At 43.1% G+C, this 26,365-nt stretch overlaps 1 protein-coding gene across 1 annotated transcript in view; it reads right to left on the bottom strand.

Moving 5' to 3' along the window:
• The window catches only part of LOC134345455 (glypican-1-like), a 210,816-nt gene extending 184,609 nt beyond the window's left edge, over positions 1-26,207 (bottom strand). The window contains exon 1 of the mRNA XM_063046143.1: positions 25,500-26,207. Coding sequence (XP_062902213.1) covers positions 25,500-25,650 — 151 coding nt within the window. The 5' untranslated portion in view covers positions 25,651-26,207. The remainder of the gene's footprint in view (positions 1-25,499) is intronic.
• Positions 26,208-26,365: the final 158 nt, after the last annotated feature.

The following is a 26,365-nucleotide window of genomic DNA, read 5'->3' as shown; positions in this document are numbered from 1 at the left end:
TGCAGCTTCATTTCTGCAAGGTTTTTGGAGCAGAAAAACTGATCAATACATGAAAGAATCCAGTCTCATCAATGAAAAACCACCCACCAACCTCTGAACACATCCCTCAGTCCTGTCTCCCTTTTCAAAATTCAATTCCCCCCTTCAAACTTTATTGGGTCTGTTTCAATGACATTTACTACTCATTATTTTGGGGAATTTCAACACCTCACAATGCTAGAATGACTAGAAACTGATCTGCTTATTGTATCTTTACGGTCCTTACATTCACGAGAAGACACTGCCTTCTCAGATCAGGCACATTATGTAACAGAATTGGTATTAGAGGCAAAAAGCACATCATTTGTCAAAATTGGCCCATAACATACAGATCAGCTTAGCAAATTTTTATCATATTGCTCAAGCCCAATGTGAAATAAGACTCTCTTGTGAAATTCAGCAGAAGCAAAGAAAGCCAGGAATGTGGATTTCCCTATCTGAAAGAGGTGGTGAATTCCATGTATGCATTTAAGAGAAAACTAGATAGAAGTACCTTGGAGAGAAAGGGGTTAATGGTGTTAAATGAAGGATAGAGCAGAACACAATTCAACTGGAAAGTTGGGCAGAGTGGTGGCAGAAGGAATTTAATGCACACAAGCGTGAGGCAATGCAAGTGGAGAGGTCAAATTCTGGAAAGACAAGTAGAGTAAATAGCAGGGACTTTGGGAGCACAGAGACGTCAGGGTGAAAGTCCATAGTAGAGTATAAATACCAGTTGGGGTTTATGGCCTGTTAACACTCTGTTCATTGTACATGTCATTACGAGTGATATGGGGTAATACAGTATGGAACAGGCCCTTCAATCCAACTCATCCGTATCAAACGTGGTGCCCACCAAAATAGTTCCTGTTTGTTCTCTAAACCAGTCCTATCCATGTACTTATCCAGAGGTATTCTAAGTGTTGTGGAGCCTTTGCCTTATTAATCCCTCTGTTAAATAAACAACTTCTTTATCCTATTAAAGCAACTTAACATCCTTTTGGGAATTGAGCAATACAGCATCCTGAACCAACCTGTTCAATATCCTCCATGATCTGTGAGGGCACGTGCCTTATCCACAGCGAAAGTTAAGCCAGTCTACTCAGTTATTTTTACAACTTAGATTAATCATATTTAAATTGCCCTCTGCTTTATAAATCTGCTTCAGGGGCTGCAGTAAATGAGAGAACAGAGGAGGGTGGTCGACCAGCCTGAGAGATCTTCAACTAGCTGAACTATGCCAAATACATCCAGTATAATTTAAGGCCTCTATCCCCTGTGCTGTGAGTTAAAGAACAAAGATGTTTGAGGTTAACAGCAGTGTGCTACCCAGAACCCCATGATATGTTTAAAATTCAGTACAGCACTCAATAATCAGGGAAGTAGTACCGAAACTGATAACCCTTCTTTACTTCCCCCCCCCACCCCCACCCCCACCCCCAAATCAATCTCTCCTTTGGTTGTATCTGACTCTGGCAATATACTCAACTAAATAACCTGACTGAAAAATGTAAGAATCTTACAAAAAAAACACTGTGGGTGAGCTGCTTCAGTCTCCACAGGTTATCTTAGAATACACAGTTCTCATTAGAACACCAACATTGACTGCAACTCTCCTTACACACACATAAAGATCTGTACTGCAGAGATGTTGATCCCTGGGGTAAGAATTGTATCGTCTGCTTCAAAAGGGATGGCCATAACCAAGACTGAATATAAATCTTGAACATGCCTCCCATTTGGCATGTACAGAATCCCTGGATGCTCTTCGTCTTGAAAACTGACGTCTGCAGTCAGTGTCTGCTTGAAGCAAATGTTGTAGTGATGACACTGGTCTGATTCAGCAAATTCAATACACCATGATCTGAATTTGTGAATGGCTTTCTCTTCCATCTTTCCCCAACAAAGATACATCCCAGCAACTGTATGTTTTAGCCTACCCTACATTCGTGACATGTGGATGGTGCTCACAAGGACAGCATTTATTGGCCATGAGGAATTGATGAAGTAGTAGTGTGTGGCAGAAAGATTCAAGAACTCGAGAAAATAGAAGCAATACTAGCCCGCTAGGCTCCTCACATCTTCTCTGCCATTCAACCAGACGCTCACTGAGTTATGCTCCTCTTAACTCTTCTCTGACAGTTCCTCAATATTTCAAATAGTTATTTATCCCCACCTTAATGATATACAATGTTCTGGTCTCCACCACCCTCTAGGACAGCAAGTTCCTGAAATCCACTACCCATGAGAAATTCGACACACATAGATATTCACCCAGTGTAATGAAGGAGTGGTGACCTGCTTCCCATGTAAGATGCTTTAAAGATGCTGTGTCCTCCTTTCCTAGGTAAGTGGCCACATGTCTCTGAGGTGATGTTACTGAGGCACCAAAGACTGTCTTGGGCTTTACCTGGAGCAGGGATTTCCAACCTGGGGTCCATGGACCCCTTGCTTAACGGTGTTGGTCCATGGCTTCAAATAAGTTGGGAACCCCTGACCTGGATGGTCATTGGTTGGTGGCATCTGCTGTATTATTTTACCATGATTCCACCATAACTGAACTCTTCCTTGCACTTTAACCATATCTGCATCAAAGTGCCTCCCAAAGGAACCCTGGATAAAATAGTCAAGCAGTGACCCTAGCCCACACTTACCCTTTATTAGACCAACTTAACTGTAAGTGGCCCGATAAAGGGTCTCAGCCCACAGTATCAACTGATTATTCCTTTCCATGGATCTGCCTAACCTGCAGAGTTTCTCCTGCATTTTGTACATGCTAGTCTGGATTTTCAGCATCTGCAGAATCTCATGAAAATTGGTGGAGTTGTAAATAATGAGGAACGTTGTCTAAGAACATGGTGGGTGGGGGGGTAATTCAACTAGAAAGTTGAGTGGTATGCTAGCAGTCGGAACTTAACCTGGACAAATGCAAGGTTAAATTTCCAGAGTTAAAATAACAGGGACCTTTTGAGCACTGATATACTGCACGGAGAGATCTTGGGAGTTCAGCAGATCCATTGATCCCAGAAAGTGCAACAGAGGTGGATAGAGTTGTGAAAAATACACATTCAGTATATTTGCCTTTATAGGCCAAGGTGCTGTGTATGAGAGTTGGAACATCATATTGCAATTATACAAAGCATTGGTTAGACATCACTGAGTTGCGTGTGTAGTTGTGGTCTCATACAACGAGGAGGATATGATCGCATCAGAGTGCAGAAGAGATACACTATGATGGCACCTGGAATGGAGGACTATATTTACAAGCAGTAATTGGATAGGCTGAGTTTATTCTCTCTGGAATATGAGAAGATGAGGGGTGACCTTAGAGATTCATAATATTATGAGAGGCATAGAAAGGACAGATAGCAGTTTTCCCCTGTGGAAAGGGAGTCGAGAACTAGAAGGAACAGACTTAAAGACGAGAAGGAAGAATGTTATAGGTGATCTGAGGAACTCGAAAATCTGAAATGAGTTTGCTAGAGGAGACATATACATCTACAAAAATTAAAGGGTATTTGGACAGTAGTTGGATAGGAAAGAAGCTGAGTGACATGGGAGCAAAAGCAGACAAATGGGATTAGTGTAAATTGTCACCACAACTGGCACAGATAAGGATGGCCAAAGGATCCATGTCAATGATTCTATACCTTTGTTCCTTCTGAAATCAGGAATCCATAGACCATATTGGCCCATAACCATGGACATGTTAAACAACCAAATGCACTTTAGGGAGGAAACACTCAGGAAGAAGCAAATGAGTCGACTGGTGGGATCTTTTCCACCTCAGGGAATTGCAGGTTCATGCCCCATTCCAGCAACGAGGTTTACTTTACAGTCCAATTGGGCTGAGTATAAATTGAAGGTGCATCTGCCCTCCCAAATAGTAAAGATCTAACAGCTCTCTTTTGAAAAGAGAGTTAAGAGTTTTAGCCCTGCATTCTGGCCAATAGTAACTCCTCAACTGATATTACTGAAACAGTGTATTTGTCACTATCCTTTTCTGGTATCTTGCTGTGTACAACTCAGTAATCATATTTCTGCCATAACAGCACCACTTCAACCAAGTCATTAGCATGCCTCTGTGGTATCTATTGTCTTCCATAATCATCAAATAGCTGCTAACTATATGGTGCTCCTCTGCTTGCTTATACATTATAAAAGGCAAGCTATCCAAAGCGAAATCTTTCCTAATGTTGACTGCAACTACGATTCAGTGTCGATGTCACATATACACACCGGATGTCAATGCAATCAGAACACTTCAATGACAGCCCAAATAATAGACTGGATCTTCCTATTGGAGGATGCCCTTAATCAATTCCTGTTATATCAGAAATTCAATTTCCAGCGTAAGCAGATATCCACAAGCAAATGGAACTGGCATGTTCCAGAGTTCAGGAGTACATGCTGTGAGTTGTACGGAAGCTTGGTGCAGTCTACCAGGAAGGACCACAGTCTACAGTCACGCCATCACTGGACATCATGTAACCATGTTACCAGAAAACAGCCAATGAAAAGGTTCATGGGTGCATTGTTTGAGAATACAGGAGTTGACACGCTGTAAGAAAATGAATAGAACTGATGACATAATAAATTGAGAAAGTTATATGTTGATTTTATTTACCATGTATTTTATTTACAAATCATAGCTTTGTAAAAAAATACCACTGTATTTAGGATTAAGTAATTCTCATGTCTACATTAAGTTCAGTTCTACCAAGTGTGACAAAAATTCTAACCGGGTGCTGGTTGATACAGTGACTGTTTTTTTTCATATTAGAAGCTGCTGGCAGTACAAATGATCAGTTAAAAAAAGATGGATCACTTTGGTATGTGCCAACTGCATGCGCGAATATTCGTGCACAACTTGATCCAGGAGGTTTACCAACAGATATCAGATGCAATGAGTAAAACCGCATGACAATTCTACCTGCTTGCCATGGTGCCCTCAGAAAAATAAATTAAAGCTACAATGTCATATGACAAGGCATCCAACTTCACGGGGCACTGTATCAACAGTGTCTACCCGTCCTATGTAAACCTCACCTCAGGGTCCTTGATCCAGCTCCACACACTGATGGACAGCCCAGTTGGAGTGCAGAAGTCAGAGAGTACTGCACCATGGAAGCTGGCTCTCAGGCCCAACTCATCCATGCCAGCCACAAAGGATGGTACACATCTGGAATGAGTCGCTAAAAGATGTAAACCAGTTCCATTTGATTCATATCCCACTGTACATTCCCTATCCTGTACATATCCAAATGTCCTTTTGTTATTGTACCTGCTTCAACCACTTCCTCTGGTACTTCTTTCCATCTCTGCGCCACTCTGCGTGAAGATTCCCCTTGGGTCCCTTTTAAATCTTCCCATTCTCGCTTTAAACATGTGCACACTAGTTTTTTTAATATATCCATTTTCCCCAGCAAAATGACTGTGTATATTAACCCTATCTATGCGCCCTCTTGATTTTATATGACTCTAAAAGATCACACACTTCTCTTATGCTCCAAGGAATAAAGTCCTAGCCTGTCCATACTCTCCCTATAACTCAGTCCTCAACTCCTTGGGATCTTGCACATAAAGAGTTTGAATGGGGAAGACACAACCACCAAGGAAAGTTTGAGAATCCTGCTCATTACAAAACCATTGTATATTTATTCCAGTGGAACCTTGGCCTCAATACCTCCTTGTGCAATTGGATTATCGATTTCCTCAATTGCAGACTCCAGTCAGTTTGGAACTGCAACATCTCTTTCTCAATTTCCATCAGCATAGGAGCACCACAAGGATTTGTGCTTAGCCCCCTCCTCTACTCACTTTACACTTATAACTGTCTGGCTAAGCACACTTCAAATGCCATAACCAAGTTTGCTGAAGGCACCACTGACTTAGGCTGAATCAAAGGTGGTGATGAATAGAAACATAGAAACATAGAAAATAGGTGCAGGAGTAGGCCATTCAGCATGATCATGGCTGATCATCCAACTCAGAACCCTGTACCTGTCTTCTCTCCACACCCCCGATCCCTTTAGCCACAAGGGCCATATCGAACTCCCTCTTAAATATAGCCAATGAACTGGCCTCAACTGTTTCCTATGACAGAGAATTCCACAGATTCACCACTCTCTGTGTGAAGAAATTTTTCCTCATCTCAGTCCTAAAAGGCTTCCCCTTTATCCTAAAACTGTGACTCCTCATTCTGGACTTCCCCAACATCGGGAACAATCTTCCTGCATCTAGCCTGTCCAATCCCTTTAGGATTTTATATGTTTCAATAAGATCCTCCTCTCAATCTTCTAAATTCCATCAAGTATAATCCTAGTCGATCCAGTCTTTCATCATATGAAAGTCCTGCCATCCCAGGAATCAATTTGGTGAACCTTCTTTGTACTCCCTCTATGGCAAGGATGTCTTTCCTCAGATTAGGCGACCCAAACTGTACACAATACTCCAGGTGTGGTCTCACCAAGGCCTTGTACAACTGCAGTAGTACCTCCCTGCTCCTGTACTCGAATCCTCTCGCTATAAATGCCAGCATACCATTCGCCTTTTTCACCGCCTGCTGTACCTGCATGCCCACTTTCAATGACTGGTGTATAATGACACCCAGGTCTCGTTGCACCTCCCCTTTTCCTAATCGGCCACCATTCAGATAATAATCTGTTTTCCTGTTTTTGCCACCAAAGTGGATAACCTCACATTTATCCACCTTAAATTGCATCTGCCATGAATTTGCCCACTGACCTAACTTATCCAAGTCACCACTGCCGCCCAGCTTCGTGTCATCCGCAAGCTTGGAGATGCTGCATTTAATTCCCTCATCCAAGTCAATAACATTTTTGTAAACAACTGGGGTCCCAGCACTGAGCCTTGCGGTACCCCACTAGTCACTGCCTCCCATTCTGAAAAGGTCCCGTTTATTCCCACTCTTTGCTTCCTGTCTGCCAACCAATTCTCTATCCACATCAATACCATACCCCCAATACCGTGTGCTTTAAGTTTGCACACTAATCTCCTGTGTGGGACCTTGTCAAAAGCCTTTTGGAAATCCAAATATACCACATCCACTGGTTCTCCCCTATCCACTCTACTAGTTACATCCTCAAAAAATTCTATAAGATTCGTCAGACATGATTTTCCTATCACAAATCCATGCTGATTTTGTCCGATGATTTCACCGCTTTCCAAATGTGCTGTTATCACATCTTTGATAACTGACTCTAGCAGTTTCCCCACCACCGACGTCAGGCTAACCGGTCTATAATTCTCCAGTTTCTCTCTCCCTCCTTTTTCAAAAAGTGGGGTTACATTAGCCACCCTCCAATCCTCAGGAACTAGTCCAGAATCTAAAGAATTTTGAAAAATTATCACTAATGCATCCACTATTTCTTGGGCTACTTCCTTAAGCACTCTGGGATGCAGACCATCCGGCCCTGGGGATTTATCTGCCTTTAATCCCTTCAATTTACCTAACACCACTTCCCTACTAACATGTATTTCCCTCAGTTCCTCCATCTCACTGGACCCTCTGTCCCCTACGATTTCCGGAAGATTATTTATGTCCTCCTTAGTGAAGACAGAACCAAAGTAGTTATTCAATTGGTCTGCCATGCCCTTGCTCCCCATAATCAATTCACCTGTTTCTGTCTGTAGGGGACCTACATTTGTCTTAACCAATCTTTTTCTTTTCACATATCCATAAAAGCTTTTACAGTCAGTTTTTATGTTCCCTGACAGTTTTCTCTCATAATCATTTTCCCCTTCCTAATTAAGCACTTTGTTCTCCTCTGCTGGCCTCTGAATTTCTCCCAGTCCTCAGGTGTGCCACTTTTTCTGGCTAATTTGTATGCTTCTTCTTTGGAATTGATACTATCCCTAATTTCCCTTGTCAGCCATGGGTGCACTACCTTCCTTGATTTATTCTTTTGCCAAACTGGGATGAACAATTGTTGTAGTTCATCCATGCGATCTTTAAATGCTTGCCATTGCATATCCACCGTCAACCCTTTAAGTGCCATTTGCCAGTCTATCTCAGCTCATTCACCTCTCATACCTTCAAAGTTACCCTTCTTTAAGTTCAGAACCTTTGTTTCTGAATTAACTATGTCACTCTCCATCTTAATAAAGAATTCCACCATATTATGGTCACTCTTACCCAAGGGGCCTCTCACGACAAGATTGCTAATTAACCTTTCCTCATTGCTCAATACCCAGTCCAGAATGGCCTGCTCTCTAGTTGGTTCCTCGACATGTTGGTTCAAAAAACCATCCCGCAAACATTCCAAGAAATCCTCTTCCTCAGCACCCTTACCAATTTGGTTCACCCAATCTATATGTAGATTGAAGTCACCCATTATAACTGCTGTTCCTTTATTGCACACATTTCTAATTTCCTGTTTAATACCATCCCCAACCTCACTACTACTGTTAGGTGGCCTGTACACAACTCCCACCAGCGTCTTCTGCCCCTTAGTGTTATGCACAGAGGAAGGAGAATGAAAATCTGGCTGAGTGGTATCATAACAACTTCTTACTCAATTGTCAGCAAGACCAAGGAGATAATTATTGTCTTCAGTAGAAGGAAACCAGAGTCCTCATTGGGAAATCAGAGGTGGAAAAGGTCAGCGACTTTAAATTCCTCGGTGTAATCATTTTGGAGGTTCTGTTCTGGGCTCAGCAAGCTAGCACAATTATGAAGAAAGCACAGCAACACTTCTGCTTCCTTATAACTTTGCAAAGATTCGGCATGACATCTAAGACTTTGACGAACTTCGATAGATGTGCCGTGGAGAATATATTGATTTGCTGCATCACATCCTCGTATGGAAACACCAATGCCCTTGAACAGAAAATTCTACACAAAGTAGTGAGTATGACCCAGTCCAACACGTGTAAAGCCCACCTCACCATTGAGCACATCTACATGGAGCATTCTCGCAGGGAAGTAGATCATCAGGGACCCCCACCACCCAGGTCATGTTCTCATCTCACTGCTGCCATCAGGAAGAAGGTACAGGAGCTTCAGGACTCACACCACCACGATCCAGAACAGTCACTACCCCTCAGCCATCAGGCGCTTGAACCAAAGGAGGTAACTTCATTTGCCCAGTCACTGTAATGATCTCACAATCTATGGACTCACTTTAAAGGACTCTTCATCTATGTTCTAAACATTTGTTGCTTATTTATTTATTATTTCTTCCTTCTTTTTGTATTTACACAGATCATTTTCTTTTGCACTTTGGTTGAATGCCTAGTTGGTGCGATCTTCCTTTAATTCTATTATCGGTTTTGGACTTACAGAGTATGCCCGCAAGAAAATGAAATCTCACATTGTACATAGTAACATACATATAGTTTGATAATAAATTTACGTTGAACTGCAAACTTCTTTCTTCCCCTTGAAAAGAAATACATCTATACTAAGAAATGGAAAAAAATGCTTCCATTTACCGAGAATCTACAAAATTGTCCAAAATCAAGGTTAATTAGACTAGAAGTAAATCAGAATAGATAGAAGTATAAAACTGAAGTTTAAAATAGAATATTAATAGAAAGTGTGGAAAAAATATAAATTATCTCTTAATACTAAACAGTACATTGCTTTGTTTACTAAATAAGCTACTGTATCAAAATGATTTACTTTAATAATGCAACATCTGCTATTTCTGTTCCTATGGTTCTTAAAACTTTTATCTGCCTTTGTCTCTTTCCATCATAACAACGCCTACCCCCGATCAGCCTCTCAGCTACTGTCCGAAATTTAAGACCATACAAATCTCTGCAGCTTCCAACACTTCTTTGCTTCCTGTCCAGAGAAGCTTTTCTTGTAAAATGCATGACGGGTTGGTGCTGATGACATGACTGAAGTCTCACAACTCCAGTAACGCTGGTTTAGTCCTGAATTAGAGTGCCGGCGTGTGGAAGGTGTACGTCGGTGAGGGTTGTCAATGGAAAGTGAGGAGTATAAAGTAGGATTAGTTTAAGTGGGTGCCTGGTGATTGGCATGGATTCAATGAGCTGAAGGGCCGGATTCTGTGCTATAACTTTATGCCTATGAAAACTCCCATCCTGCTGTCCGAGGATGAAGGCTGAAAGTAGGCAACTATAAAGAATAATCATGCAACTATATCACATGTTTGCACAACTGAATGAGATACATTTCCAAGTCAAATACACTGGTTAACTAATAATTTATCAATCCCAGATTTGAAAGTAACAATTGGGCTGGTGTCAGGAGCTCTTGCCTCTGTCAGCAGTGACCCAAAATGAATGTGTGTGAAGTTCAATATACCAGCTTGATTTCTGGAATAGGATGCAAGCCATATAAAAAGAAATTAAACAGACTGTGCCAAAGGCAGGTCATATCATAGGGGAAGCAATACGGATTAATAAGAGAATACTCCAATTCATTACAAGCAGCACCCCAAGATCAAGATGCACAAACTAGAAGAAAATGGAAGAAAGTTATCCAGACCTGTCAGAACCATTTCCTGCAATCTCAGAATCAACTCCTCCAACCATCACAGAGCAGGCCCCAGAACCTGAGATTGTTTCACAGCCACAAGTCTCACCTGCTAAGGAAAGTGATGCTTCCTGTCAGGGAAGACATTATCCCACAAGAGTAAGAAATCCTCCACAGTGCCTGAGTGGGACAATTTAAATAATGATGATGCTGTGGATTTCTGTATATAATAGTTGTATTTATACAATATACACTGCATTTTGTTGAGATGCATTCTATATCAAATTGGAGTTTGTTGCTAAGCAGGAAAGGGGTGTTGTATATTTAATATTTTAGCAATATTTGAGTAATATGGTAAATATATCAGTTGATTAAGCATTCCTGTTTATTTGAATAATTTACGGGTTATATGTAAGAATAAGTGAATTGCATACTTCATGACACTACCATGTTTTACACGCGTGACTAACATCTCTCAACTCTCTTATTTCCTTTCAATTAGTTTAATAGTTTGAAGTTACAAACATAACAAAAAGACTAAAGAGCTGATTATTGACTTCAGGAGGAGGACACCAGAGGTCCATAAACCAGTTCTCATCCGAGGATCAGAGGTGGAGAAGGTCAGCAACTTTAAATTCCTCTGTGTTACCATTTCAGAGGATCTGCCCTGGGTCCAGCACTCAAGTGCCATTAGAAAGAAAGCATAGCAGTGCCTCCATTTTCCTAACAGTTTGCAAAGTTTTATCATGTCATCTAAAACTTTCACAAACTTCTATAGGTAGGTGGTGAGAATATGTTGTCTGCTGGCATCACAGCCTTGGGTAAAGAAACACCAATGCCCTTGAACAGAAAGCTTTCAAAAATAGTGGATACTGCCCACTCCATCACGAGTAAAGCACATCTACGTGTAGTGCTGTTGCAGGAAAACAGCATCCATCATCAAGGACCCCCACCACATTGAGGTCATGCTCTCTTCTCGTCACTGCCATCTGGAAGATTGTATAGGAGCAACCGGACTCGCCCCACTAGATTCAGGAACAGTTATTACCCCCTCAACCATCAGGATCCTGAATTAAAGGGAGATAACTTCACTCACTCCAATATTGAAATGTTCCCACAACCTATCGACTCATTTCCAAAGATTCCTGATATCATGTTCTCGTTATTTATAGCTTATTTATTATAATCTCCTCTTTGTTTTCCATTTTGTTTGGCTGTCCTTTTGCAGGTGGTGTTCCATTGATTCTATTGTGTTTCCTGCATTTACTGTGAATGCCTGCAAGATAATGAATCTCAGTTGAATATGGTGGCGTTTATGTACTTTGATAATAAATTCACTTTGAACTTCAACTTTGAATTCCTCTTTATCATTAATATCTGATGCAGGGGATATTACTGGGGAAGAAAGATACTCCCCATTATTTGATCTTCCTTATGCCTGAGAATGACAGCTAGGCTATGACAGCAGCATCTGCTGAGGTGGTGACAATTATTATGCAAGAACAACTCCGTAGGCAGCACTGACAGTGTGCCAACAAATGGCACTTGATAAAAATTCAAATACTTCACTTCCTAACCAGCTCAAAATTCCAGCCACAATTTTCCAGCAGATACTAAGCTCAGCCAAAGGACCCCAAAAGGGGTTGGAGGAATGTATTTAAAATTACAATGTGTAGTGGTCAGGGGCTTAGATCGTTTCTATGGAAACTGCAACACTGGGTTTAAGAAGGTCTGGCTCTGTGAAACACAAGTTCACAAAGGAGGCTTCCGTCAATTAGAGAGTTTACCAGCTCTTAACTTTGTCCTACCACTGTGATGCATGCTCTTGGGCTCTGTCAAAAGGTTGGCCTTTTTGAACAGCATTTGAAACAAAGGCATACTTAAGCAAGTCTATTTTTCCAAATGGAAGAAATGTAGGCAAAGGGTCACTTGCTCATTATTCTTGTGAAGGTTAATAACGCTGAACCGGCCATTGTTCAGGGGGACATTCTTCAGGCAGTACACAACAAAGGCAGAATGAGATTTCTCCTCGGTAGATAGGTGGAGATTGTAGGGAAGAGGCAGAGTGGGTGGGGATGATTGATGACAACAGGTCTGAGCAGGTCCAGACAACCCAGCCAGCAGTCCAGACAAGGCCAGACATATTAATAGGCCAGATTTTCTTTCTTCTCCTCCTCCTCTTCCTTAAACACCAATTAAAAGGCCAATATCTGTCTCAGAAACAATTTAATGTGAGAAGGGGCACTCCCATAATTAAAATCAGACTGTCATACAGCAAATTAGCTCTAATTTGATGCAAAATTTATTGCCCAAATATATGAGGGACTGTATAAGTGGAAGAGTAATTGTGGACTGAATCCCCAAACTTCCCTCCCACACCGTTCCCCATCTCTAACTGCTCAATACACTGTGACAGAAGTGATTAGAACATAGCATAGGAACATGCCTCTCAGTCCATGCTGACTTTCAACCACCCTCTTACACTCACCCTATATGATTCCTATTATTCTCCCACATTCCCATTAACTCCCTCCACACTACCACTCATCTGATCTGGACAGCCACTTTCCGTACTATACCTCTCTAACTCTACGACATGTGTGCCACTTGTCTCAGTAGCCCCAACACCTGTTGGCTGTGCATGTCCTTTTTACACTGCAGCACCTCTTTTAGACTGAGAGATGAAACTGTCTGAACCACGCCACTGACCCACAGGATGGAGAAATCCCAGTGCTGAATGTCAACTCCACTGTGTAGGACAAGAACACAATAAAATAGCAGAGACAGGCTACTCAGCCCATCAAACCTGACCATTCAAGGAACATGGCATATCTTCTGCACGCCTCAAACCCTCCACTGTGCCTCTTCCCATAACCCTCATTCTTTCAAAACCTAATCTACCTGCACATTGAATACTACTAATGAACCAGCCTTCATAAGCCTCTGCATCAGAAATTCCAGAGGCTCACCACACTCTAGGCTTAGAGTTTTTTTTTTTAATTTTTCAAACACACCTCAATTTTAAATCTCTGACCCCTTATCCCGTACTTAGGTCTCTTTGTTCGAAAGTTTCCGACTAGTGAAAACATCTACCCTGTCAAGTCCACCTTAGGATTTTCTATCTTTGAAACAGGTCTCTCCTTGTTCATCTAAATTGCAAATAATCTTATCTTGGTTAAGGGGACTAAAACTGTGTGCAGTATTCCAGGTATGGCCTCCCAACACATTTACTATTAATATTACGAATTGGCACTTTGGTTGGGATACGATTAGTAACCTTCCCCACATAAAGATGGACAAAAGGCTTGAAATTGATTAGGTGGGAGGGTGGTGATTGATGAGACTGATGGATCACAGTATAGCCAAAATTGTCCATGTTATACACATTTCTGGGTGCTTACAAGATCAAAGTGTGACTGTTAAGTACATCGCACTGAGGATGTTTTCTGCCTGATACACAAGTGGATCATGCGCTTATGTGCATCACAAGCAGTAGTGTTTCTGATTGCTGGATTCATTAGTGGAACTAGTGAGATCGTTATTTCACCTAATAATCATTTCCATCTGCACTAATGAAGATTGACATTCCAAGGCACAAGCCATGCCCATCACTGACCATCTCAGTAAAGGTCAACACAATCTGGGCTCAGGGGCAGGATACAGTGAAGGTGTAGTGGCAAGTGACTAGACTAGAAATACAGCAGTGTGGTGAACAACAGAGTCCCAGGTTCAAATCTCATCATGGGGCAATTACCAAATTTTGAAACCACTCTCGCAAGTGAGCTTTTGAGGAAGTAGAGACAGGCATGGCATTTTTCCCTGGCTGGTGATTCACACTCTCAAAATAAGAGGTCATCCATTTGGGAAAGATGTGAGGGAATATCTGGTCATTCTTTAAAAATTTCTATCTGAGATGGCTGTGCAATGCTAAGATGCTGAATTTATTCAAAAAATAAATAGACATTTATTACATTTTAAGAGAATTGTGTATGGGTTTAGTGAGAAAAAGTGACGCTGAGGCAAGGGAAAAAAATCTGTTGAGTTCTTATTGGATGACAGAACCAAGGGATTCAATGTCCTCTTTCTATTTCTTAGCATTAACAATGTAAAATAAAACAGTTATTAACAAGTATGATCACAGGTCCATTGGATTGTTGCAAAACACACCAAATTCATTACTGTCCTTACCTCAGCTGGGTCTGCATATAACTTCAACCCAGCACTGTGGGTAACTCATTTCTTAAGGAGAAATTCATTTCTTCCTAGGAAGTCATGCAATCTAATAAGCAGGGATGGATAATAAGTACTGGCTATGGCACCAACACGCATCCTGAAAAAATGAATATAGAATTTAAATTCTATATACATATCTGTTTACCTTCTTACTATTTGAAGGGGCACTCTACTTACATTAGGATATCTGACCAAAACTCATTGCAGGCTGATTAAACATCAGCCAATATCTGCAGTACAGCGAGTCATTTAGCTGCTGTGATGACTTCTTCCAAGGCTGCATCTGTAATGACACTTCTGGAATCTCTCCATTACTGGAGACATTACTATGGCCATCACTTACCATTCAGGCCTGCAGACCTCTCAACAGATTGCAAACATGTTCCTATCTGCTAGGGCTCTGCTCCACCGTGTCTTCAAGGAAACCACGGCACTCATGGACTCCTTCAACCTCACACAAGATACAAAATGCCAAAGGAACTCAATGGGTCAGATTGCATCGACAAAGGGAAATGGACAGTTAACATTTTGGGTCAAGACCCTTCAGCTTGTCCATTTCTTTCCACAGATGCTTCCTGACACATTGAGCTCCCCCAGTTTTTGGTGTGTTGCTCTAGATTCTAGGATCAACAGCACTTTATGATGCAAACTCCCAATGGTCAGCTCTTCCCGACAAATTTATAAAAACAAGAAAGGAGAAAGCAGGGACTGATGGGCTCAAAAATTTAAAAAGTATTCTTCAAATCATATTTCAGAATAATAATTATGGTATTAGTGAGAGTGGAGAAACAGATATTCGGGAGCTTAGCTCAGAAGTGGACTGTCCCCTACCACTTCAGGAAATTTTAAGAGGACCACTGTACCACACCAGGAAGAACAGTAAAGTGCTCAGATTGCTGGCATTACAGCACCCTGTGGGTGAGAAAGTCAGAATGTTACCATCAGGAACTATTCTCAAGTGGCTGCATATGGTTTGCAAAACCCTCCTTCACTGAGGGCACAATGCCAGAGCAAAATGCATTTCAGCATTGTGGTCTCTCCCCTTATTGGACTATGAAAGATCAGAGTCATACAACACAGAAACAGGCCCTGAAGCTCCCCGGTCAATGCCAACTACGCATTACACCAATCCTCCATTAAGCCATTTCTTATTCTCTCCACATTCCCATCATCCCCCTCCCAATTTTACCATTCATCTACACACGAGGGCTGATTCACAGCAGCCCAGCAGCCTGCACACCCTCAGGATAGAATACAAAGCACAGGAACAGGCCTCTGCCCACAACTTTGTGCTAAACTAATTAAACTAATAATAAAATGCCTAATCACCTCTGACTACACCATATCGACATTTGTCCATTCTTTGCACATTCATATGCCTATCTAAGAGCCTCTTAAATGCCTCTATCATATTTGCCTAAACTGCTACCAATGAATTCCAAGTACCCACACTGTTAAATAAAAACATACTCAACACATTTCCTTCCTACCTTACTGCATCGTCTCTAGTATCAGACATTTCAGACCTGGGAAAATAGCAGCCATCCACTTCATCCACATCTCTTATAAACTTACTTCAGGATGTTGGAGGAAATCACAGAAGGAACATGCAAACTCCACACAGACAGTACCAGGCGTGGGGTGGGTGGTTCAGGATCGAAGCCTAGTCTTTTGGCACTATGAGGCACCGCCTCTACTAGCTGCACCACTCTACTCATACTAAAATGTCACAGCTGGTTCCTCCCTTTACAGATGCTGCCTGACCTGCATTTATTTGATACACAAAGGGATTATTTTTGCTTTCCATTCTAGAAGACCAAAAGCTGAAAGGGAAATGAGACAGTGAAGCTTTGTGATGGAGGAGATGTAAACATATTTATTGCTCACAACTAAAGCCAGGCTTCAATAGGTAGCCTCTTGGGCACCTCATACCATCCTGGACAGGGGCCAAGCCTGTTGGCTTTTGTCAGGGGAAATTTTCACTGTGCATGCCAAATATTTGAGTAGTCCACTTTAGAAATCAAAACACATTTTCTTTGGCAATGGAGGGGGGTGGGGGAAGGTGAAACTTTGAAAGCTTCACTGTTTATGAACTGAAACTCCCACACAGGTCCTGTGGAGGCATTCAGACGCACTGCAGGCTACACACAATCAGCCCCGACTTTGCCCTTGGCGCATGCTGTTCAGAGCCAGTCAGATCATGGGCTTAGGTCAGACGCCAGAAATTCAGGAGGACAGTCTGGTGCAGCGCTGAGGGAATACTGCACTGCTGGAGGTGTTCAGCTGCAGTACGGATAGAGTGCTTCACCACCCAAAGTGCTCACGTGCAGCACTGAGCACTGTGCACACAGTCTGAGGTGTGCTTTTTCAGGCAACACATTGAGTGGGGCTTGTCCTGCTGTGTCCACTGGCTCTCGGAGACGCCAGAGCACCAGTTTAAACTCAGGCAAGTTCATCTCAATACCCAGATTGATTGTTATTGGCCAACCATGCCCTTCAAAATCAGTTTACCAGAGATACCACCAATCACATGCGTACTTGATGTTTGCCTCTTGAAGTTTACGCCTCCACATTCACCACAAAGATCAAAGTAAATTTATTATCAATGTATATACTGTATACATTATACAACTTTAAGATTTGTCTCCTAACAGGCAGCCATAACACAAACAAACCCAAAAAAAATACCATAAGGAAGACTGTCAAACACCAAATGTGCAGAGGAAATCGTGCAAACAATAGTTAGTGCCACAGACTAAACACCAAGTAGAGATGCTGCCTCACGGCTTCAGCAACCCAAATTGAATCTGAATCTCTGATGTTGCGTATGTGAATGCAGTGTGCTCTCTCTGTGACTATGTGGCTTTCGTCCAAGTGTTCCAGCTTCCCCTGAAAAGTGAACATTCCAATGGTCAGACTGTCCACTGTAAATTGCCCCAAATTTAAAAGCGATGGGTCAATATGGTGGAGGTGGTGGTGCAAGGGTGGGTAGTTGATGGGAACAGGAGGAGAAAGGGTAATGGTAGGACTGGAATTAGTGGGTGGCTGAGGGTCAGCATGGACTCTGTAGGTCAAGTGGTCAGTTTCTTTTCTGAAAATTTGAGGTTCCCAATGCCTTCCACCAGTTCATGGTATCGGAGCTCCTGGGAATCGAAATCAGCAGACTATTTCACTTTATACAAGCTGTCACAACAAATATGAGTATGATCACAACCCAGCATAATCCATTTTCCTCCACCTATCTATGTGTGCAAGCCTTCCAGCAAGGTTCATACAATGTAGGTAATGAGACCCCAATGGCAGTGGCATGCAGTGTGAGCTCAGCCCTGTGTTCATAGGGAAGCTTAAACCACACTGAAAATCCAAAGGGCACATCACAAGAACACAATTGGACAAAGGCCAGCCCTGAGCCAAAGAGGAGATACGAGGGTAGGTGTTCAAAGGCAATATCTACTTTCCATACAGCGTTACAGGGGCCACTTGCCTCCCCCCACCACCACCCAGCTCATGTTACCTATTAACCCTTTTCCTCCCCCTCCCCTGTAACCTATTCTCCACATTGCTATCCACTCATCCCAGGTTCTAGCACTCACCTTTACAGTACGGGGAATTCATAACGCACAATTATCCCATCAACCCACGTGCCACTGGGACGTGGGAAGAAATCCCTGTGGAGACAAGGAGAATGTGCAAACTCCACAGAGACAGCGACTAAGGTCAGAATGCAGCTGTGATGCAGCAGCTCTGCCAGCTTCACCACTCTGGGGGTGAGGGTTGTCTTAAAGTGGACAGTGAAGTTTAGGTGAGGGAACTCCAGAAATTGGGGACTCGACAAGAAAAGATACAGGCCCCACCCCACCCTGCTGCCAAGAGTAGTTCAAAAACTGAAGGGATGAACAAGCTTACATAAAGCTCCTGGAGACCACTGTATTAGAAAGACTGCACTCTAGATAGATTTTGAAATTTTAGAACTTCAAAAACAACTACCCGGCGTAGATGTAGGTGAAAGCTGTCTCACTTGGTCTAACATAGGAAAATCTGCAGATGCTGGAAATTCAAGCAACACACACAAAATGCTGGTGGAACGCAGCAGGCCAGGCAGCATCTATAGGAAGAAGTACAGTCGATGTTTCAGGCTGAGACCCTAAACACCGACTGTACTTCTTTCCATAGATACTGCCTGGCCTGCTGCATTCCACCAGCATTTTGTGTGTCACTTGGTCTAAGATGGGTTATGAACTCTCAGGGTCTGAGCAAGCACCAGAGGTAAAAACCAGTAATTGGGCTAGGCTAACTGTGGAATAGTGCACGCAGGAGGTAATTCAAGTCACTGTCTACGTACAAGGCAGTTCAATATGGACCAAAACCCAGGCAGGGCTACTTTGTACTCAATGCCACACTGCTTTAGTACAAGAAACCATGTCAACAGACCTCTGCTATGCCACAGTGCCTAGTTAGTGCTGGCTCTGATCTATTTTCCTATGTGCAAAGCACATCAACATTCACCATAGAGAATCAGCATTTCTGCCAAAGGAATGAAAAAAAATAGGATCAATTTAACCACACATTTACTAATTTGACCAGAGAAGCAAGGGAATTTTCAAATGTTAACCAACGTCATCCCTTGAACCAGAGACATTAACATTATATTATCTGGTCATATATGTACTATTGTTTGGTGCAACATAAACTGTATGAGGCGTTTCATCGTAATTGTACAAGTCTGAGAACCCTGTGCCAGCGTAACTTCTTTTAAATAATAGAGGATGTGTATTTAATGTGGGGGGGGGGGAGAGAGAGAGCAGTTTAAGGGAAATATGCCAGGCAAATTTTACTTTTTATACAGACAGAGGTGACTGTAATGGCTGCTAGAGCAGTGGTGGAAGCAGGTATGATTTAACAGACCTTTAGATAGAGATGTAAATATGCAGAGGCGATGGGTAGCACAACACTTTACAGTATAGATGACCTGGGTTCAATTCTGCCGCTGCCCGTAAGGGGTATGTACGTTCTCCCCGTCACTGCATGGGTGTCCTCCGGTTGCTCCAGTTTCCTCCCACAGTCCAAACATGTACAGGTTGGTAGGTTCATCAGTCATTGTAAGTTATCCCATGTTTAGGCTAGGGTTAAATTGGCGGATTGCTGGATGCCTTGGCTTGAAGGGCACATTCCATGCTGTATCTCAATAAATACATGTGGGTCTTGTGCAGGCAGAACAGACTTAGCTTTTAAGTTTGGCATTGTATTCCACACAGATATTGTGGGCTTAACAGCCTGTTCATGTCTTGTACTATGCTATTTATGTATTTCTTTTCAAAAGAAATTTGGAAGTGAACAGCAATAGGTACCATATTCCTACACCAACAAAAACAATAAAAAGGTACACATGTGCACACACCAACAATGCAAATTAACCACAGTTGGACAGTAGTTGATCACATGAATAGGAACAGGGACGCTGATTGCAGGTAAAAGCAACACTGACATTTTGAAACTGTCAATGCAAAGACTGAAGATATGTACTGTACCTCGGAAAAGATTTCTGACAATGAAGTCAGGATGGGAAAGAGTGGTAAAAGATTCAGTTCAAGATAAAGGTTACTTTGGAGAAGAGGGGTGACTACACAGAGGGGGGATACCAGATGGAACAGGTTGGATTAATGAATGCATGGCCACCAGGTGTGGGCAAATAAATATAAGGAATTGTTATGGGAGTTGCCTGCTGAAACCGACAGACTAGTAATCATTTTACTGGAGGACATTTGCCTCCTTCCACCAGATAATCCAGCAGGAAAAATTAAAGTTATCTTCAGAGAGAAGGAATCTAATTTTTGCTAATTCTACAAGGTCGGGCATGTGTGTATTGATCAGTGCATTTCTGTCTCATTGGGACTCCAAGGATTTTTTTTAAAGTGATGTTAACATTGAAAGTATGCACCGCTCAAGTGAAAATGAAGTGCAAGTTTTCTTACAGTCTTTTACAACCAACATCCTTAATATCCCTAGAAGTGCTGCCAGAAAATAAACATTTCATTTAAATACACTCAATGGAGCTGACAGAAAGCGTAAAAATGCACATGCAACAAAAAACAATACCCACTCATACAAGTGGACTTGCCACATGGGATGTGCATCTCACTTGGGAGAAGCATAGAAGTAATTGACAAAATTTCCATCATTGGGACTTTACATGCTTCAATTCTATACTAGTAATAGACTAACTGTAAAAACTGAGGTGTGTTAATAAGTAATCGCCTGCCTCCCCCAGCCACCATCTTTCTCCACCACCAACCCCATCCACCGCCCCCCCCAACATGCCAGCTAGAAGGAGAGGGTTCTGGAAGCAAAGGGAAAGCAAGATCAATTTGACTGTCAAATATTTCCTCCATAATGAGAAATCAGAAGCAGCCATTGCTCTTGAAGGATTGTCCAACTATAAACATCAGCCCAGTTTTTCTCCCTGCACAAATGATACCGGGACTGTTGGTATTTCCAGCAACATTTTGATCCTGATTCCCAGTAACTGCCATGTTCTGCACTACGTATTTATAGCATTGTTCATCTTCTCCCCCTCTTCTCTGCCCTCAGTCATCTCCCTTAGAAGATCAGATGTGGTTAACATCCATTTATCACTCTTGGACAACACCACCGCCAGTCTGGAACAAGTTTGGTCTCTGCACTGTCACTAACAATCCCACTCCTCCCCCTAAAATATGCATATTTGCTCACTATTCTGATTGTGAGGAAGGGCTCTTGAACTGAAACGTTAACTGTTTTTCACTCGACAGATGCTGCCCAAACTGCCGACTGTTTCCACCATAACCTCAATGCATCTCCTGAAGATGCCACAAAACCAATGATGCTCCTCCAACTGCATAACTCACACATCACCCCCTCCCTGCTCAATCTTCTCATTCCCACGCAACTCCTTTACCTTGACTAAAACCCAAGTACAATCCAAAATGTATAAAGAAATAACCGCAAAGTGTGTTAGGATTGGTAGTATTAACATGTATCACTATTGAAAGGGGGAAAAGTCGTTACGAGCTGGATCCGAGGGAAAATGGAGAGGTGAAGGGAGGGAGGAAATGGGGTGTAAGAGAAGAGGAGGCTGGGCAGTGGGAGAAGGTAGGTGGGCAGCAAGGGGCCGTGTGGAGAAGATGAGTGACAGGTGAGGAAGTACCAGCGCTCAGGGTGGGAGGCAAATAGGTCATAGAGGGGTAATAGGTCACAGAGGGAGGAGACAGAAGGCATGGTGCAGAGGAAATGGGGCACTTTGGGTAAGACTGCACAGTGGGAGCAGATTCAAGATTGTTAGAATGAAATGATTGTTACTTCGGATGCAAAGCAACATAAAAAAATACATATCCCAATAAAAACAAAAACAGTAAATATAAATAATTCTATACATCACAATGTACCAGCAACTGTTATATACATGAACTGATTGTATGTACATAAATTGATGCTAGGTGATGTATATGCAGTGGAAGGTGGTATGGTGGGTTAATGGGTGGTGTTGATCAAGCTGATGGCTTGAGGGAAATAACCGATTTTAAGTCTACGTGTGAATGCTGCAGTGCCTCTTCTCTGATGGGAGTGGGACACAATCCATAAGGTGGGTGGGTGGAATCCTCCATGATATTGTTGGCCTTTTTCGGGCACCTCGCTGTATATGTGTCCTTGATATTGGTTGAGATGGAATGAGGTAGGGAGGATCGAGGAGAGGGATGGCATGAGGTGCTGGGGAGCAATGAGGCAGTGCAGGGAAATCGTGATAGTGATAGGGATATAGGATGGTGATGGGGAAACATGGGGGAGATGGGTTAGTACAGGGGAGCTCGGGGTTACTGGGAGAGACAGGATGGAGAAATGATAGCATGGGGCACTGGGGTTGGGACAATACGGAACATTGAGGAGGAGATGGGAGTTCAAGGGGAGATGAGAACATGTAGGGCAAAGAGAGGGCAATGCAAATCAGAGCAATCGGACGGGAAGGAAGTGGTGTGGGGAAGACTGGTCAAGGCAGAGGGAGATGGAATGGTGTAGAGGTCAGGATCTGAGCAGTAAGATGGGGCATCTGGGTCCCATCCCTAGATTTTATGCTTGGGGTAAAACGCCAAAATGCACTACTTCAGCTGCCTAATATCTGTACTGACATTGCACTTCAGGCAAAATGATTCTGGGAGATTGTCCTTTGGCTCATAATACTGAGAGCTCTGAAAATGACTACAGGAACAATGGAAAATGCAGAGCAGTGGACTCTATGCATCACAGGCACATCCCTTCCTGTCATCTGTACTGACTGAAGGAGGCAATATCTCTTCCCACAGCTACCTTTGGGCAGGAGATACAAAAGCCTGAAGTCCCATACCACAGGCTCGAGAACAGCAACTTCCCTTCAACCATTCTGTTCTAGAACTGACCAGCAAAACCTTAATGACCAGTTTGGCACTACGATGACATTACACTAAAATGGGCATTTTTGTTTTGTTCTGTTTCATTCTTGTAAAAATTTAGTATGATTTATATTTAATTTACACTTTTTTTGTGAATCCTGCTTATGTTGCTGCAAGAAAGTTTTTCATTGCAGCTGTGCATAGATGTACATGTGCAGATGACAATAGATTTGGCTTGTCTTACACACTTACAACCCCAAAGGCACTTCAGAAATATGAGTACACAGAATAGGTACATTTCACACCCTCAAGGAATGAGACTTCTGCTGCCAATCAAATACCTTGGCAGAACAGACTTCATTACAATTGCGGAAAAAAAAAGTGGCTAGTTTGGACACAGCAAGGCAAGTCCAAACAGGGTGAGTAAAAGTGTTGGCAAGGCCATCGAGGAGAACGTAGGACCTTTTATACCGATTGCATTAAAGATACAGGGTCTAGTTTTAACACCAGGTCTCAAAGACAACACTCACCAGACAGCATCGCACTCTTCTAGAGCAGGTGTGTATAAACTTGGTTTGTCTGCCTAGGTATATGGTGTCTTGCCCAGAGGTAAGTGCACTGCCCAGACAACTGATGCTGTTTTGGAAGGATAACAATTTTCTTTAATGTCAGTTGGCCCCAAGACTGAGGGAGAGAGGGAGAGAGGGAGAGAGGGAGAGAACAAAGCAGCTCCACCCAGCAGTGGATGTGTTCATGACTGGAGGGCTCATAGGGCAGGAAGGTAGTTCCACTAATTTAAATTATCTCTGCAGTTCTGGCATAAAAAGGCCAGGTTTTGCAATGAACTCGGGCGAGCTGGGGGGGGGGGGTGGAGAGAGAAGAGTATGAAAGAGGGGGAAGAGGAGCCCTACTCACTAACCTCCAGCAATGCTAATTAAAAGATCCAGGGTAGGACACGGCAACTTGCCCCCAGGATTAACAATGCCCACCAGATTTCTTCTAGCAAACCAGCACTCAGTTAGTCCTGCACACGCTGGGCAGCGCTTACAACCATACAACCTTACAGTCTCACCTCATGAGATTTGATCATTCCGGCACGCTTCCAAGACCCCACTCAGAACCTACCACTGTACTCCAACAGTGGAGTGTGCGCGTCTTTGCGGGGGGTGGGGGTGGGAAGAGGGGAGTATAAATGGACACAGGGACCCCTGTACACTGAGCAGGTTTCCTCTGCACAGTGTCAATTGATTCAACCCGAACTGTAAAATGCAACAAATACCCCTCCTCTCTTCTTCATTCCCTCCCCCTCACCCCACCTTCAATCCCTCTCGAAATTCAATGAGCAAACCGTGAGAACATTGATCCCTAACCTCGCCACAACAAAGGCAGTTGCCGAAAACTACTCCACGGTAAAAATGCCCTGCAGAGCACACGGCAGTCATCCTTCTGCGGTAATCGCTATTGTCCTCGCACCCGTGGCTCTGATAACATGGGAGTGTGGGAGGGGGTGGGTGGGGAAGAGGGGCTTTGACTTCAAACAGCTAAAATCAAAGCTGTCCAAGGGGCCAACACCGAGAGTGGGGGACCACCCCCATAGAAGGGTTTGCCCGCTGGTTGCCACCAGCTCCTGCCAGAATGGCCTGGTAAACCCATCCATTGTCAGAAGACACAATGGGACCTGCCTGCTAACTCCCAGATGACATTTTTTTTTAAATTCACGCAGGAAAAAAACGAAGCCACATGGCATTCCTCTTGAACAAAAGGATCTCAGCCTGGTAGAGTTTAGAGGCTTTCTTTTGAGTGAAAATGGGGTTTCTCCTTTCTGTCCATCCTACAAAACGCCCCACCAAACCCAGACAATGTTTTAGTCTGGCAATTAAAACTGGAATTTAGGAAACAGCCACGCTGCTTGCTCATCGCTCCAGCCAGTTCCCTTCCCTCCACGTTGGGCAGTTCAGACCTGTTTGGGTCGAGCTTTTTCGCTGGGGCTGGGCCGTTTCTAAATCGCATCTGACCCCGACAAAAGAGTACGCCAAGTGCGCACTAGTAGGGGATTTTCATGCTCCGCACACTCGGCCTCAACTCCAAAGCCCCATCCGACCAACACACGTAGATAATCCAAAAATAACCTTTAACTTTCCAGTTCTCAACAAATAATCAGATCACCAGGCAAACCAAACTGTGAAGAGTTCCACTTTATTCCCAATCCCATTCCGCCAGCCCAATCCTCCCCAATGCAATTCACATCAATACATTAGTTTTATTTTTAAAAGATACTCATCCTTCCCAACCCCGAGCAACTAAAGTGCCCTTCAGAAGAGTTATCAGCCTCTCCTTTTTGACTGTGGTATCTCAAGCGTCTCCCTAGCGATCGCTCTTACCGGAGATTTCATTTGAAGGCACCCCGGTCACTGCGAATCCCTTGGAACTGTAGAGATACCTCATGTCGGAGCAACTCCGGGGTCTCTGGTCCCCGTGAACGATGGAGACGAGGTACCCCAGGAAAGGCAGGCTGAATGAAATCCACACCATCTTCACACGAGCGATGAACAGTGTGTATGTATCTTACAAACCCAAACAGAGAAAATCCGAAAACGAGATAAAGCAGGATCCGGTCAGTCAGAATCTCATAAGCTCGATGCGACCGAAATAATAGTTTCCCAATCCGCTGCTGGGAGCGGGGGGTGGGGGTGAAATCCAAAATGTTCTCTTCTTCCCTCAAAATAAAAAAAAAGGCTTTTGACTTGTAATCTTCGATGAAGAAACCTGTTTCAATCCATCTCAAGGATTTGCAGATGTAAACGGATTCATTGTCACAGAAAAATCCACAGCTCCCACACACTAACAGACACACATAGACACACAAAGAATGCCGCGGACAAAATACTGTTCCAAAATAAATAAACACAATCCTTGGATGTTTTTTGCCCTCTTATTTCCAGACCTATTCTGTTTGTTTGTCTGTTGCTGCGCGGATGGTATAAAATCCGCGGAGTAAATGAAGTGTGGAGACGGAGGTGGTTGGTGGATGAAGTCTCCCACCTTACACAGACAGAACGAGAGGAACTGGAACTGCCCCCGTCTCTTTCTGTGCAGAATGCGCGCTACGGAGCCTTGCAACCCCGCCTCCACTCCCTCTTCCCCTCCCCATCTGACACAGGATGTTGCGAAAGGCTTAGCTTCAGCCAATGAAAAAGAAGCGAAGCTTTATCAAACCCCTCCCCTGTTTTTTATTGTCACTGATTCC

Source organism: Mobula hypostoma, chromosome 4, assembly GCF_963921235.1.
Source record: "Mobula hypostoma chromosome 4, sMobHyp1.1, whole genome shotgun sequence".
Lineage (NCBI taxonomy): Eukaryota > Metazoa > Chordata > Chondrichthyes > Myliobatiformes > Myliobatidae > Mobula > Mobula hypostoma.
This window is presented reverse-complemented; position numbering and strand designations above follow the sequence as displayed.